Source organism: Onychomys torridus, chromosome 13 (assembly GCF_903995425.1).
Source record: "Onychomys torridus chromosome 13, mOncTor1.1, whole genome shotgun sequence".
Taxonomy (NCBI): Eukaryota; Metazoa; Chordata; class Mammalia; order Rodentia; family Cricetidae; genus Onychomys; species Onychomys torridus.
Genome location: NC_050455.1, coordinates 24,856,805 through 24,873,893, shown reverse-complemented (window position 1 = coordinate 24,873,893; position 17,089 = coordinate 24,856,805). Strand labels below are relative to the sequence as shown.

The following is a 17,089-nucleotide window of genomic DNA, read 5'->3' as shown; positions in this document are numbered from 1 at the left end:
CTAAATCATTGTACTATGCTTTCTACCCAGTCCTTTTGTCTCTCTAGTTTCCTTCTTATAAAATAAAATTTGGGGCTTGGAGAGATGGCTCAGAGGTTAAGAGCACAGGCTGCTCTTCCAGAGGTCCTGAGTTCAATTCCCAGCACCCACATGGTGGCTTACAATCATCTGTAATAAGACCTGATACCCTCTTCTGGCATGCAGGCAGAACACTGTATGCATAATAAATAAATTAAATAAAAATTGAAATTCTTGACCTTCCCTTTTTTTTGAAGATGGTCCCGTTAGTGGCTACTTGTCTTCCTTCCTCAGAAAAGACTGAAGTTACTGGAGTGGCCTTGTTTACACAGGGCCCAGACCTCTCCTCCAGTCTGGGAATGGAGTGGAGGACAGAGCTGCATGAGGTACCAGAGAGGCGGGAGCTTGGAGGCCTCTCCTCAACGTTGCCCAAGCATCTGCTCAGGGCTACAGTAAACTGACAGCACAGATTGCTGAGAGCACCTGACCTGTCTAAGTAGAGTCACCACCTAGAGATGGCCATCTCAAGTATCTCCCTCCCTGACTCACTTGTCCCAGCCCAAGGGAGCTTAAGGAAAGAGTTATTGGGGGCCACTGACGCAGTCCCCCTTTCCTGGACTGAGTGGTGCTTAAGCTGTATGAAGGCCGAAGTGTGAAGTTTGCAGATCTGTTCTCTGGGAAGGCCAAGTATGATGGGAGGCTTTGTTGGGCAGGCGTGCAGGGTGAACTCGGGACTGTGGGCAGCAAGTGCTTTGGGAGGGCACTCTCCTCAGGCCTAGTGGGACGCCATGAACTTGGCTTTATGTTCAAGTTCTCTTTTGTGATCCCAGCTGCCTGGGTCCCTGCTTGTGCTTCTCAGATCATCCTGGCAGAGAGCAGCTCTGTGCTGCTCACACTTACTCTTTCTTCCTGAGCTTCGGCTGAAGCTCAGGACAAGCTTTGCTGGCATTTTCTCTACCAAACCCAAGTGACTTGGCTGTAAGCCAGGCCTTAAAGGACAGACACTAAGCCCTGCGACATGCCGCAGAGTTTGTACGTGTTCTCCAGGTGTCCCTGCAAAGCCTGGGGAACTCATTCCTTTGACCTAACCTCATTCACCTAGATCTCTGCTCAGTCTCCCCAGCAGCCCCCCCTAACTCCATACCTACTGTCTTTTGTGGAAAAGCGAATGGAATTGATAAGTAGGTCAGGTGTGTGGTCCTTGTGGAATTATTGAGGGGAGATGAAGGATCCATTTTTCAATTGATCTCTCCTCCGTATTGGCAGCTGATGTTCCTGCTGGCATGAGTGTGCAAGGAGAAGGAGGTGATGAGAGCCCTGTGGGAGCAGCCGTTTCTGTGGCCTCCATTCCCTTCCTACTCCAGGAAGCTGCCGTGTGTGCAGCGGCTGTCCCTGCCCTGCCGTGCCTCAGTCTCTCCAGGCCTCTTGTTCGGGTGTCGTCTGCCCTTGACTTCTCATTTGTCCTTCCCATCGCCAGCCCTTATTTATCCCTGGCTGTCAGAGGGAGCGCCGACTACGTGTGCACATGCATATACGCGTGAGCACTGTCTCATGAGGAAGGGCATGTGTGGCTGCGGTCAGTGTGCTGCTTTCTTCTTTCCCTCTCTCCCTTCCCTTCTTTTCTTCTAAGATGGCATCTTACTCTGTGGTCCAACAGAGCAGCCTTGAGCTTGTAGCGATCCTCCTGACTGAGCCTTCCAAGGGCTGGGATTGCAGATGTGAGCCACCATGCCTGGCTGTTTCCTTTGGTTTTATGTTCTGAGAATGCTTGGTCCCTCTCAGTCAAGGTTTCAGGGATAAGAAAGATAAAAAGCATTTGGAAACTCTAGGGCTGTGTCCTCTTGAGACCCATGTCCCTGGGCCTCCCTAGCCTCTCTTATGTGGCGGCCCCTTCTCTTGTTCATCCTCAGCCAGCCTGGCCCCTTTCCATCACCCTGGACACGGGCAGACACCTGCTCAGAACAGTGCAGTTGCTGTGAACTGATTCTCTGTCTCGCAGTGTGATTGGGGCCCCGGGAAGACAGGATGCTGGGAGGAACTTGTGTGGCACTCAGCAGTTCCATTTTGTGATAAAAAATGGAGAGGGAGACTGGCAGAAAGCAAAGGCTGTTGCTGCTGGGTGAGTGTAGCAGCTATTTTTAGTCCTAAGCCTTCGCTTTTCCGTTTGGCTGGGCTTTTTTAGCACAGTGCTGGTCCAGCAGGGCTGTTTTCTTTCAAGGCTGCAGATGTCCTTAGGGAAGGTTTCTGTCTGCCCCTAGGAAGACATGGGCTTTTCACAGGGGTAATAACTTCTGAGAGTAGGTCCAGGCAGAGCTCTGAGTCCATCTTGGGGCAGTAATGTCACAGGACCAGTGAATGGGAGCAGGACACAGTGTGACCAGGACAGGACAGAGAAGTGTAAACATCATACTCTTGAGAAATAATTCCTCTGTAATTGATTCAGTTATACTACTACCAAGTAAACTGTTCAGTGAGCTGCATCAGGGCCGAGGGTTGTGCATGAAACCTTTTCTAAGAGTTTGGCTAACACATGACAAATTCTCCTGGAGTTTTTGTTGTGTTTATTTAATGTTTTCCTTCCCACCTCTCTAGACGATGTGCTAGTCTGGGTAAAGTTGCCTGGATGGCTGCTCTAGTGTACTGACCAATTTTGATTACAGATTTTATTACTACTGTACAGACATAAGCTCTCTTCCTATTAAACATTAATTCCTCCCTCTCCCTCTCCTTTAACCCCGACGATGATTCTACTTTGTTTCTTTATGACTTCTAGATACTTCATAAAGGTGGGATCATGTATGTCCTTTTGTGACTTGCTTATTTCACCTGATGTAATGTTTTGAGATTTGTGTTGCAGTAGGTATCTAATTTCATTTTTTATATGGCTGAGTAATAGTTGTGTGTATGTAATAGATTTAAAAAATTTGTGCTTATTTTTTTTTTAACAGGATCTTACATATGCAGTCTGGTTTTGAACTCACTTTATAGCTAAGGCTGGCTTTGAAGTCCCGATCCTTCTGTTTGTACCTCCCGGCTACTGGTGTTACAGCTGTGCACCGCTGTTGTTGGGCACCAAGGTTAGCCCTCCTTTTTGAGGACTGTGAGTAGTGTCTCTGAACACAGGCGCACAAGTAGCTGCTTGACTTCCTGTTTCTTATCTCCTTTAGGTGTACTCCTAGGAGCAAAATTGCTATATAGCAACTTTTCCTGTAGCTTTGTTTGTTTTTAAAGACAAGGTCTCACTGTGCAGTCCAGGCTGGCATTAAACTCTTGATCTTCCTACTTTGCTTAAATGTAGAGATTTGTTTGTTTGTTTTGTTTTAGATTTATTTTGTTTTTAACCATTTGTACTTATGTGTCAGTGTGTGGGTATGTGCACACAAGTGTAGGTGGTGCAGAGGCCAGAAGATGGTATGGATTCCCAGAGCTGGAGTTACAGGTGATTGTTAGCTGCCTGATGTGGGTGCTGGGAACTGAAATGGAGTTCTCTTCAAGAGCAGTACAGGCTTTTTGTTTTGAGACAAGGTCTCACCTTGTAACTCTGTTGGACTGGAATTCACTAAGTAGACCAGGCTGGCCTTGAACTCACAAGAGATGCTCATACCTCTGCCTCTTGAGTGCTGGGATTCGAGGCATGGAACCACCATGTCTGGCCAATATATACTCTTAACTTCTAAGTCATTTCTCTGGCTGCACATGTAGCTTTAAAAAACTTTATTTTAAGTTGGGCTTGGAGAGATGGCTGTTCTTCCAGATGACCCCAGCACCCACACGGTAGCTCTTAGTTGTCTGTAACTCCAGTCCCAGGGATCTGATGCCCTCTTGGTCTTTGAGGGTACTATATGCATGCAGAGTCCAGACATACACAGGCAAAATACCGCACACATATACATAAATAAAATAATTAAAAATTATGGTGGATGTGTGGTGTTGGGAGGGCACAGTCATACTGTGGTACATGTACAGAGGTCAGAGGTCAACTTTGTGGAATCAATTTTCTCCTACCCGTGTGTGGGTTCTAGGGATCACACTCAAGTGGTCACGCGTGTGGCAGTTGTGTCACTTGATGAACCCACTCAGTGGCCCACGTGTCTTTTGAAAACCAAACTGTGTTACAAAGTGGCCACGTTGCTTTACACTCCCATCAGTAGTTATGATACTTCATTAATCCTTACCAGTATTTATTATTTTACTTAAAAAATATAACCATCTTTGCTGGGTATGAAGTTATATTGATGTTCATTTCCATAATGATTAATGATGCTCAGCATCTTTCATGTTTCCAGTGGCTATTTGTGAGTGTGTGCGCCCTTCCCTTTCTTTTCTTCTTCCTTTTTGAGAAATATCTATTCCTTCTTTGTTGTTTGGAAATTTTAATTATTATTATTTTGGAGAATACTGAGGATTGATCTCAGGGCCCCAGGCATGCTAAGCAAGCTTACTTTGGCTGAGTTATGCTCCCTAGACCTCATTGCCCATTTTTAAACTGGATTGTCCTGTCCTTATATTGAAACCCAGACAGTTTCGATACAGTCTGAACTTTATATTATAAAACACATCTTTATGTGTGTGTGTGTGTAGGTCAGAAGACAACTTGAGAAAGTGGTTCTCTCCTAGCACACGGGGCCTGGGGATTGAGCTCAGATGGTCAGACTCGGGGGCAGGTGCCTTGGCTGATTTTTTTTTTTTTTTTTTGTATTCTTTTGATGTGATGGAATTGAACCCAGGGCTTCATGAAGGCTAGGGAAGTGATCTTCCACTAAGCAAAATCTCAAGCCTTGTTCTAGACATTAAATTTTTATTATTTATGTGATTTGAAAAAAAATTCTCTCATAATGTAGGTTGTCTTTTCATGCTGAATGGTTTGGGTATGTGTGTATGCTTGTGTACTCTGAGGGTATGTATGTGGTGGTAGGAATTGAATCCAGGACCTCATGTGTACTAAGCAAATGCTTTAAGCTGAGCTGTATTACCAACCTTACACTGATGTAGTCCCCTGAGATGCAGAGCTGTTTAGTTTTGATGAAGTCCAGTTTGTACTTGGTGTTGCTCATTCTTTGGGTATCACCTTTAAGGACCCAGGCCAGAACCCAATATCATAGAGATTTCACCCAGGTTGTCTTTGCATGGTTTTATGCTTTTTGCCCAGTGTGGAGTGGCAGGCCTGTAATCCCAGCACTTGGAAGGCAGAGGCAGGAGTGATGGGGGTTCAGTGTCATCTTCAGGTCTATAGTGAGCTTGAAGACAGCAGGGTTACATAGGACTTTGTTTCAATGTGAGTTCAAGGTCAGGCAGGTCTACAGAGTGAGTTCTAGAACAGCCAGGGCTGTTACCTGGAGAAACCCTGTTTCAAAACAACAACAAGGATAACAACAACAAGGATAACAACAACAGAAAGCATTTTTTTTTTTTTTTTTGGTTTGTTTGTTTGTTTGTTTTTTTGAGACAGGGTTTCTCTGTGTAGTTTTGGTGCCTGTCCTGGAACTCACTCTGTAGACCAGGCTGGCCTCGAACTCACAGAGATCCACCTGGCTCTGCCTCCTAAGTGCTGGGATTAAAGGCCTGTACCACCACTGCCCAGCAGAAAGTCTTTCATTCCTTATGTTTTAAAATTGTTAACATCTGCTAATACTTACGCTGTGATTTGTTAAAAAGTAGTGCACAAGATCTTGGAAATGTTGAGCTTTGCTTGGTTAGAGGGCGCCGATGCTAACTGTCATTAGCCGTGATAATGGCTATGGTTAAAAGAAGATGCTTACAGATATTTATATGGACTTGGTCCATATCTGTCCACATGCCCACAGGTGGCTCATTTCCCCCCTCCCAATGTGGCCAGTGACACTTTCCACAAGCCCAAGTACTATTAATGAGGAAGGGAAGGCTGGGCATTTCTAATCAGGGCATGTCACTTGAGGTAGGGGAGCTGGGAGCTTCCGAGGCTCATCTAGTAGTAGTAGAAGGCCTGCTATACTCCTGTGCAGGAAATGCTGCTGTGGGAGTCAGGATGGGGAGCCAGGCACTGACCTTCTGTTTCCTGTGCTTGTCCCCCCAGGTCCTGATGATGATGTGTTCACCTAGAACAGCGGCTCCTCTAGGAATGCTGCTTGGGCTGCTGGTGACTTCCTGGTTCACTTCCTGCCTCAGCTGTCAGAACTCAGTAAGTGTCTTCCTGTGATGGAGCGGTAGGAGGAGGCCTGAGTGCCTCCCTGTCTCCAAGAGCACTGCGGATGGGCTGGACTTGGAGTATTGTTTTTCTTCTTTGTGGGAATGTGGTCTCCTTTTTCTCATTTCTGATTCCTTTGGTCTGTTTAAAGGTCACAGCAGTTTCCCTTGGGGAAATGGCGGTAACAACGAAGATAATAAACTAATAATCAGCTTCCACACACCAAGGATTAAATGTTTTGTGTCTCTCCTTATGTAATCATCCCAGAAACGCTATGAAGTAGGCAACTGTAATTATTCTCTCTCTGAAAAGGAAGAGACTGAGGGTCAGAATCATACAAGCCATGTGAGAAAGAGCCGGGGCGGGGGTTGGGTACAGAATTATCCTAGGAACTAGATGGCAAGGTGGATGAGAGCACCAGCCCCCAACAGACTGCGTCCTCCTCCTCTGTCCTCCTGCCTTCTCTTATGTCCAGATCTTACGTCTCCTTTTCCTGTTCTTCCCAGCTTTCTTGGTTAACCTAGACCTCATTGTTTAGTGCTGCAGTGTGCTCACGGGTAGATAGGGAATGTCCACAGAAGCCTGGCCTGGCTGTATGTGGTCACAGGTAGATAGGGAATGTCCACAGAAGCCTGGCCTGGCTGCATGTGGTCACAGGTAGATAGGGAATGTCCACAGAAGCCTGGCCTGGCTGTATGTGCTCACGGGTAGATAGGGAATGTCCATAGAAGCCTGGCCTGCTGCATGTGGTCACAGGTAGATGGAGAATGTCCACAGAAGCCTGGCCTGGCTACATGTGGTCACAGGTAGATAGGGAATGTCCATAGAAGCCTGGCCTGGCTGCATGTGCTCACAGGTAGATAGGGAATGTCCATAGAAGCCTGGCCTGGCTGCATGTGGTCACAGGTAGATGGAGAATGTCCACAGAAGCCTGGCCTGGCTGTATGTGGTCACAGGTAGATAGGGAATGTCCATAGAAGCCTGGCCTGGCTGCATGTGGTCACAGGTAGATGGAGAATGTCCACAGAAGCCTGGCCTGGCTGCATGTGCTCACAGGTAGATAGGGAATGTCTACAGAAGCCTGGCCTGGTTGCATGTGCTCACGGGTAGATGGGAAATGTCCACAGAAGCCTGGCCTGCTGCATGTGGTCACAGGTAGATGGAGAATGTCCACAGAAGCCTGGCCTGGCTACATGTGGTCACAGGTAGATAGGGAATGTCCACAGAAGCCTGGCCTGGCTGTATGTGGTCATGGGTAGATGGAGAATGTCCACAGAAGCCTGGCCTGGCTGCATGTGGTCACAGGTAGATGGAGAATGTCCACAGAAGCCTGGCCTGGTTGCATGTGCTCACGGGTAGATGGGAAATGTCCACAGAAGCCTGGCCTGGCTGTATGTGGTCACAGGTAGATGGAGAATGTCCACAGAAGCCTGGCCTGGCTGTATGTGGTCACAGGTAGATAGGGAATGTCCACAGAAGCCTGGCCTGGCTGCATGTGCTCACGGGTAGATGGGAAATGTCCACAGAAGCCTGGCCTGGCTGTATGTGGTCACAGGTAGATGGAGAATGTCCACAGAAGCCTGGCCTGGCTGCATGTGGTCACAGGTAGATGGGGAATGTCCACAGAAGCCTGGCCTGGTTGTATGTGGTCACAGGTAGATGGAGAATGTCCACAGAAGCCTGGCTGCATGTGGTCATAGGAAGAGAATGTCCACAGAAGCCTGGCCTGGCTGCATGTGGTCATAGGAAGAGAATGTCCACAGAAGCCTGGCCTGGCTGTATGTGGTCACAGATAGATGGAGAATGTCCACAGAAGCCTGGCCTGGCTGCATGTGGTCACAGGTAGATGAAGAATGTCCACAGAAGCCTGGCCTGGTTGTATGTGGTCACAGGTAGATGGGAAATGTCCACAGAAGCTTGGCCTGGCTGTATGTGGTCACAGGTAGATGGGAAATGTCCACAGAAGCCTGGCCTGGTTGTATGTGGTCACAGGTAGGGAATGTCCACAGAAGCCTGGCCTGGCTGCAGCATATTCAAGCTCTTGCAGGGCCTTTTTTCTCTGGGTTGTCTTAGCAATAGACTGCCCTTGACCAGCTCCAAGTATCTCCCTTCCCTGCAGTTTACCCTCTCCGGCCACCCTTTTCTAGCCCCCTCTCTCCCTCCCCTGGCTCTCAGTAAAGGGTGGGTAAAGCTTTGGAACTAGAGGCCCTGGAGGTGCAGATGACAATTGTGATGAGTTGAATAACAATCCAGCTCGGCTGAGGTCCCCTCTGCCTCACGGCAAGCTGCCACCTTCTCTCTGAAGTCATTTGTTTGCCTTCTTTGCCCCTTTGTGGAGTGGGGAATGTATAGTCAGGAGTCACGAATCCTTCTGAGCTTTTCATGTTCCCTGACTAAGATCCTGTTGGTGCTGCTCTGCCCCCTCCTCTTTCCTCTTTTCTTTCTTCTTTCTTTCTTTTTCTTTTTGGCTTTTCAAGGGCAATGAAAATGGACTCCCAGGATTCCTGGGGATAGGACTAGTTACAGCATGATGTTGGGGCTGTCTCTGACACAGCTTAGTAATAAAACTTGCCCAGAAAGGCACCCAGTAGTCTTGAGGGATCAGGAATGTGTCCCCTTCTCAACCGAGAGCTCAGGAGGATCCCTGTGTTCCCTGTTGAGAGCTTTAGCAGATGCACAATTAACAAAGCATGCTGATGAATTTACTTAAGGATTGTGTGTTAGCAAGTCCCTTTTGGATAATAGTCTAACCAAATAGATGAGCTCTCAGAACCATAATTATTCTGGCCCATTTATATTAGCTCTAGTGAGTCTAGTCTCAGAAAAATGTTAATACTGAGTTTAATGGGGAGAAGCTGCTTTTATTCTTGTCTGTTCCAAAGCTGTGTCTGTTTGTCATAATCTCTCATCATGTGCTAAGAGCTGTAGGAGTTAAAGCATCTTTTCTCTCACACCATGAAAGTGCTGCCTTGATGGCATTTAAAATCTAAGTTAGGCAGCAGCTACTGTCCCAGTATCCTAAATGGAACAGGGTGCTTATGATCCTTTCTTCAGAGCCTAGGGTCCAAGCAAGTGTTCTTGATGACCTGGAATTGTCCTGTTTGAAGGTGTTTGTGCTGGTTAGTTCCTGCCCAGGTCAGGGTATCTGTGTGTATCGGTATGATCTGGGGACATCTTCTCCACTCAGCACCAACTGTAGTACCTCTCTGGTGTGATAGGTAAAGTTCACTGTCACCTTGACAGGATCGAGAGTCACCTAGGAGACAAACGTCTGGCATGTCTGTGAAGGAGTTTCTGGATTGGGTTAACTGAAGTGAGAGGGACCCACTCTAGATGTTGGTGACCCCATTCTGTGAGCTGTGGTCTTGGACTACATAGAAAGGAAAAAGCCAAGTGTACCAGCACTCTCTCTCAGCTTCCTGACTGAAGGTGCCGTGAAACCAGCTACCTGACGCTCTAGCTGCCTGTCTTCCCCCCATGATGGCCACTGACTACCATATCTCCTTTTAAGTACCTAGCCAAAATGAACCCATCCTTCCTTAAGGGGCTTTTATTGGGCATTTTATAACAACAACACAAGTGTTAAGTTGTAATGCCACATCTTCAGAGGGGTATAAGGACTGAAGGACTAAAGCTGCGATACCTGTCTTCAGAAACGGTGGTGAGTGAGTGGGGCAGTTGTGGAGCTTAGTGAGAAGAGCACAAGCCCTTAGGTTCTCTCTTGTCTGCCTCATTGACAATGTGACCATTCCTCAGCTGAGAGACTGGCTGCTAGCTCATTTTCAAAAACTTATTATAGATTAAATGTGGTTCCATAGGTAAATACTTAGCATTGGCACTAGCACAGTGTGGCTAGTAAATATCAGCTATTATTTTTAGTATGGGAGTGGCTGCTCCAGTGGTTGATCTTTCAAGCAGGGTCCTAATGTGCTACCCCTAGAAGTCTTCATATGTTGTGGTGTGGACACAAAAACCACAGCTCTCATCTTAAAAGGGAATAAGAGCTAGTTTATTTGGGAGCCGTTTTGAATGACCATGGCCTAGGAACACAGATTCAAGCTCTCCAAAATTCCATGTTCCAACATGGACAGGTCATAAATCAAGGCAAGTTTTAAAATATTTTGGTGGGTTTATCAGAGATGCAGTTACATTGAGATGGGCGAAGCTTTCTTATATGCTCAATATGCAATCTGATGACAGACAATCTTAGCTTTTAGATTGGTAGAAGCTAATTGTCTGCTAATCAATAAATTCTGAAAGGTTTTTATCTATTGTCACAAGATGTTAGTTCTGATATGTGGGAATGTGGGGTGGGGAGCAAGGCATGGCTATTCTGGAGGGCCAGAACTAGCCCAAGATAAGGCAATTAGCCTCAGGACTTGGACATTCCAGTCTCTCCACACTACTGAAATTCTAATCAGCCACTAAGTTTCTGCAGACACAGACTCCTTTGGGGAATTTTCACAGCCAGAAGCATCTTCTTTTAGAACTTTTTGTTCACCATGTCTACCAATTATGATTAGGATTTACTCATTCTCTTTGATCTTGGAGGTTCTATTTGGCCTTTGAGACTATTGTACTTGTCTACAAGCTCTACAAAGTATGGTTTGGTAGCTGTTTGTCAGCTAACACCTTATCTGGGATTTCTTGCTAGTCTGTTGAGAGGACATTGATATTTGGAATGATGGTAAGGAGGAGACAGAGTTATGATCTAGCATGGAAAGGAGCCTTGAGAAGCCAGATGCCAGTGCACAGGAGCACAAATTTACTTTAGAGTTGACCAAGGTCAGCCTGCCTCTCTCATCTCTTGGTTTCTCTCTTAGTTAAGACACTGTTTTGTTTGTTTGTTTTTTCTGCGACTGTGGTCTCACCTGGCCCATGAACATTTTGCTTGGGAAGAGGGGTGTGCTGGTAGATGTAATAAAGTGATCTATCTAGTTGTCCCAGCATGGTGGGAACAACCATTAATTAAGACATTTGAGTCTGATTTCACACATGGGTTTTGGAGCCATGCTGACCAGAATTAAATCTTTGCTCTGCTTTTCTGAGCAGTGTTGATTATGAATAGACCGTATACTTCACCTCATCTGTACTGTGGGAATAGTGTATACTTCACAAGGGACTCAGTTAAGTTGAAGCATGGAAAGCTCTGCTCAGGGCCTAACAAATGGTAGCTGCCATGATCATTATAACACCGTTCTCACGATGCTGTTTCTCCACAAAGTCTCTTCTGGAACTCCCCCTTTGAATGACTGTCCAGTCTGAGGGATGTTGATGTCACTGCTTTCTGTGATTTTGAATCCTTGATCTTTGAGAATAGCTAGATATGACCCGGGAAAATGTCTTGTCACTCAGGAACAGATCTGGCGAACAGAGAGGACAGATTGAACATGAGAGCATTGATTTTGTATTATTCTCCACTAAAATTTGAGGTATCTTAAAGTCTGATTCAAAGAAGATACTAAGAGATGATGTAAAAAAAACCACATTGAGCAAAAAAGATTGTTGAAAAAGTTAGGCCTCCCTGGGCTTAAAGCTTGTTGTTTCTTTCTTTGGATGTATTTTGTTCTTCAGTGCAGTAATTATACCCATTTATGAGGTACAGTACATGTGTACAATGTCAGACCAGGTTAGGTAATTGCCCTATTTCTTTTTCTTTTTTGCTGGAACTGAGGACCGAACCCAGGGCCTTGTGCTTGCTAGGCAAGTGCTCTACCACTGAGCTAAGTCCCCAGCACCCGATTGCCCTATTTCTTACCTGCGATGTTTATCACTTCTTCGTGTCAGGAACATTCAAACTCTACTAGCTATTTTGAAGTATACAGTTAACTGTTGTGAAACACAGTTATTTATCTAACTGAACTTTTATCCACTAATCACCATCTCTCCATCCCAAAGTGTCCTTTTCTGTTCCTATTATGAAGGTCACTGTTTGTCCTGAATGTTTTTAAGAACCTGTGGTCTTTCTGTGTGGTCTAGGGATGAAGTTTGGTGGTTGAGCTCTTGCCTAGGGCGGTGATAAGGAGAGAGAGTCCTTGGCAAGTTTGAGCCAGGGTGTCTCATGGCGGGTGAGAAACAGAGCCACCATGCAGACAGTGCTCAGTGGAGAGTTTTATTTGGTGGGGGGAAGAGAGAGGGGAGAGAGAGAGAGAGAAGGAGAAGGAGGGGAGGTGTGCACCACCTTGTGACAAAGTGTGTGTGGGGGGAGCGAAGGGGAGGAGTCCTTTCTTAAAGGGAACGAACGTAGGATGGTCAGGACGCTGGGCGGGCCAGGGTATTATCTGCTTATTGGCCAGGATTCCAAGAAGCGGGTCTGAATGCCAACACATAGCCTTCTGTTTGCTTCCCCCTTCTGTTGCCTGACTTAAGTTCTTAATGCAGTGCCCCCCGCTCCAGTCAGTCCCATGAAGCTGCTGAAAAATTGTCTATTGTCTGTGCCATCTCTTCTTGACTGTTGACCGCTGATGGGCACCTGGGTCGGTCTGTGTCTTAGGATTATAAATAGTGCTGTGGTCAACATGGGTGCAGTTACTTCTTTGTCAGACTGATTTCAGCTCTGTTGTGTATATGATCAGTAGTATGATTGACAGAGCCTATGTCAGTTTTATTTCCAGTTTTTCTGAGGAACCCTTAACTATTTTTTTTTTTGGCAGTGACTACACTGGTTTATATTTCTGCCAACAGTGTTTAAAAATCGCCTTTTCTACATCCTCACCAGCATCTTTTCTGCATGTGTTTTTCATAGCAGCTACTCTAACTCAGTAGAATGACAATTCATCGTGGCTTTGTTTTGTACTCTGCTGGTGGTATTGCTGTACAGACACAATGACCAAGACAATTTAGAAAAGAAGGAATCCCTTGGGAGCTTACAGTTTCAGAGGGTTAGAGTCTATGACCATCATGGCAGGAAGCATGGCAGTGTGCCGGCAGGCATGGTACTGGAGCAGCAGGTGATGATGCACATCTTGATCCATAAGCATGGGGGACAAAAACAACGGAATCACACACACACACACACACACACACACACACACACACACACACACACAGAGAGAGAGAGAGAGAGAGAGAGAGAGAGAGAGTGTTTTAGTCATTGTTCTGTAAGAAACACCATGACCATGGCAGCTCTTATAAAGCATTTCATCCGGGACTCACTGTTTCAGAGTTAGCCCATTATCATCATGGGGAGCATGGTGGCACACATGGAGCTGGAGCAATAGCTAAGAGCTACATCCTGATCTGCAGGCAGAGGGAGAGATCAGAGGGCATTGAGCTTCAAAAAGCCCACTCCCAGGGACGTATTCCTCAACAAAGCCACACTTCCTTAGCCTGATGACCAATCATTCAAATATATGAGTCTCTGGGGGCCATTCTTATTCAAACCTCCAGACAGACACACACACACACACACACACACACACACACACACACACACACACACACCACACACACCCAACTGGGAATGGTTTGGATAAACTTAAAGCCTGCCCTCAGTGGCACACCTCCTCCAACAAGGCCACACCTCCTAATACTTCCCAAACAGTTTCACCAACTGGGACAGTTTCATCAACTGGCTGGGACCAAGCATTTGTACATAAGAGCCTGTGTGGTCATTCACATTCTTAGCAGCACAGTGATGCAGAACATTTTTTCAGACGTGTTAGCTGTGTCTATCCAGGGCTTTGTGCACAGCAGGCAGGTGTTCTACTACTGAGCTCTACCTTTAGCCCAGTGACTCTAAGATGCCCCTCCCCTTTTTCTCTCCTGCTCAATGCTGGGAATGAAACCTGGGGTCCTCATATATGCTAGCCAAGTATTCTACCATAGAGCTACATCCCAGTCCCATTTGCTCACTAAAAATGTTTTTTCCTATTGATTTATTTAGTCTACTTACATACATTCTGGTTAGTAATCCCTTGGTGGCTAAGAATCTTGCAAACGTTCTTCTCCAGTTCCCTAGTTTTTTGTTATTTGTATGTATGATGTTGTCTGTGGGGGGTACAGCTTAGTTGTCCCTTTATATGGTTCTAGGGGTCAAACTCAGATCCTTAGGCTTTGCTCTGCAAGCGCTCTAACAACTGGGTTTCTTTCTAGCTCCATTTCTCCCATTCCTGTGATTGTCTGCTCTGAGGTGCTACTGTGTGGAAGAAGCCTTTTGGTTTGATGTAATACCAGTGGTTGAGTTTTGTGGTGTGGGATCATATAAAACACAAAATCCCTGTGCCCGCAGACCAGTGTCCTAACGCATTTCCCCCATGGTTTTGTTTATAGTTTTTGTTTTGTTTTTTGGTTAGGTCTCTTGTAGCCTGGCTGTTTTTCAACTCCTTATCTAGCTGAGATATCCTTGAACTTCTGACCTGTCCGCCTCTCCCTCATTAGTGCTGGGATTATAGGTATGTACTACCATATCCAGTGTATGTGGTGATAGGGTTTGAACCCAGGCTGTCATACGTTCTAGATAATCACTGTCAACTGAGATACATCCCAACCCTCACCAGATTTTTGGAGGTTTTTTTTTTTGTTTTTGTTTTTTTTTTTTGCTAAGGATTGATGTTTCCTGTCTGCTTAGTGGCTGTACATGAATCTACTAATATTTTAATTATTGTCTGACCCCAAAGTTAGCACCCTGCTGGCCACTCAGGCTGCAGTTTGGAGGGGCTTCTGGTCCCGTGGCCCCAGCTCCTCTGTGGCCATGATATGTAGGTTTAAATTAAGTCTCTATCGTTCTAGTTATCAGTAAGACTTGGTTGGGAGTCAAAAGCTGGGATGAAAACCTGCTAGCTCTAGAGGTTGAGTAGCAACTAGCTGAGCTTGCTCTTTGCCTGGAGACACCACAAAAGACCCCTCTTTTCTTAGTCCCAGAAACAAAAGGAAGCTCAACTCTAGTTCCCACCCCTTCCTTTCTTATGTCTTCTCCATCCAAATTGCTGGCTGCTCATTGGCTAATCCCAGTCAGTTTTAGTTGCTGGCTTTGCCCCTGGTTCCACATAAAGTTTTCTGACAGTCTGGAGTGTCACAGTGCGATCAAAATACCCCACAACACAGGCTTGTGCTGATTGTTTGCTTCTTGTTGTTCCACACAATTTTGGGGGTTTTGTTTGTGTTTTGTTTTTTGAGACAGGGTTTCTCTGTGTAGTTCTGGCTGTCCTGGAACTCACTCTATATCAGGCTGGCCTCGAACTCAGAGATCCACCAGCCTCTGTCTTCCAAATGCTGGGATCAGAGGTGTGTACCACCACAGCCGACTGAGTGCCATAACAAGTTTTGCAGTTTGTTTGTTTGTTGTGTGTGTGTTTGTGGGACTGTGTAGTTCATGACTTGTGGAAGTCAGAGGAATACTTGCAGGAGCAGATCTCCACCATTTGAGTCCTAGGATTGAATTCATGGTGTAAGGCTTTGTGACAAGCGTGCTTACCTAATGAGCAGCTAGCCAGCCCAAGTTTTAGCAGTCTTTGAAAAGAAGCTAATTCTGTAAAACTACATCCACTCTGTAAATCACTTTGGGTACTGTGGACATTTTGACATTAATAAGTCCATCTGTGATTATAAGATGACTCTCCATTTTCCTGGGAGGGGAGGTTCAATTTCTTTTATTGTGGTTTTATAATTTTCATTGTAGAGACTCTTCACTTCCTTGGCTGAATTCCAGTCCCCTTGCCCCCCGCCTCTCTCTCTGTATTATTGTAGGAGTAGGATTTCTTTCTTGGCAATTTTGTTGTTGATATATAAAAGAGGTATTTGGTTTTTGTATATTGACTTTATATCTTGTAACTTTATTGAAATCGCTTCTCAGTTCTAGTGGCGTGCGCGTGCACACGTGCGCGAGTGTGTATGTGTGTGTGTGTGTGTGTGTGTGTGTGTGAGAGAGAGAGAAAGAGAGAGAGAGAGACAGAGACAGAGACAGAGACAGAGACAGAGAGACAGAGAGGCTCTTAAGTTTTCTTACATAGAAAATCATGTCATTTGCAGACAGGGGTAGTTTGATTTCTCTTTTGGTTTGATGTCCTTTATTTTTCTATTCAGCTTTCTATGTCATGTTCAGCTTCATAAGTTGTGTGTCTAGAAATTGATCCATTTTGTGCAGTTTCCAGTTTTTAGTATTTAGTTGTGCATAGTAGTACTTATATTTCTGTAGTAGTGTCTGTTGTAAATCTCCTTTTCAACCTCTCATTTTGTTTCTTTTCTTTTTTCTCAGTGTATTAATTACATTAGCTGTGCACAAATTACCTGATAGAGAAAAAGAAGGAAATTTTATTTTGAATGATGATTCCAGGGACTGTGGATCCATTATGACAGGGATGGCCTGGTGGAGTGACTTTGGTGACAGGAGCATGCAGTGGGGGCTGTAGACATTGTGGTGGACCAGGAAACGGAAAGGGAGGAGGAACGGCAACCAGAATCTATAGTCTCCAGAGGCTTTTTCCTGTTTGTTTTTAGTAGAAACCTTATCTCGTAAAGGTTCCTGAGCCTCCAGCAGTAGGATGAGTGAGTGAAAAGATGTTCAAAACATGAGCTTGTGGAGGAACCATAAGGTCAAACATAACGTTTGTGATTAGTCTAGCTGACATTCTGTGTATTTTGTTTATCTACAAGAAAACCAACTCTCCTCAGCTGGGCAAGTGGCATGCTTCTGTAATCTCTGCACTGGGGGTGGGGGTGGTGGAAGTAGGAGGATCAGAGTTCAAATCCAGCCTTGGCTTTATAGTGAGGTTACCACCAGCTTGGCTACATGCAATTAAGTCTCATAAAACCAACCACAACTCTTTTTACTGATAACTTTTTCCCCCTTTCAGTCTGTATTTTTGCTCCGCTCTGCTCAGGTTTTCCCTACATTTTACCACCTATGGTTTCTTCTAGTTCCTGGAGTTGCACTGTTACATTGTTGGAAGTCGTTTTAATGTGAGCAGA

The 17,089-nt window shown here is 45.6% G+C and overlaps 1 protein-coding gene across 7 annotated transcripts in view; it reads left to right on the top strand.

The window, feature by feature from the left end:
* Sil1 (SIL1 nucleotide exchange factor) overlaps positions 1-17,089 on the top strand; it is a 248,983-nt gene that overhangs the window by 55,580 nt on the left and 176,314 nt on the right. For 5 of the 7 annotated variants that reach the window (XM_036205309.1, XM_036205310.1, XM_036205314.1 and 2 more), the window contains one exon: positions 6,071-6,175. In XM_036205309.1, coding sequence (XP_036061202.1) covers positions 6,071-6,175 — 105 coding nt within the window. Of the gene's footprint in view, positions 1-2,097; positions 2,138-3,088; positions 3,096-6,070; positions 6,176-17,089 lie in introns of those variants that run through there. The other 2 variants (XM_036205311.1, XM_036205312.1) reach the window with 2 other exon arrangements.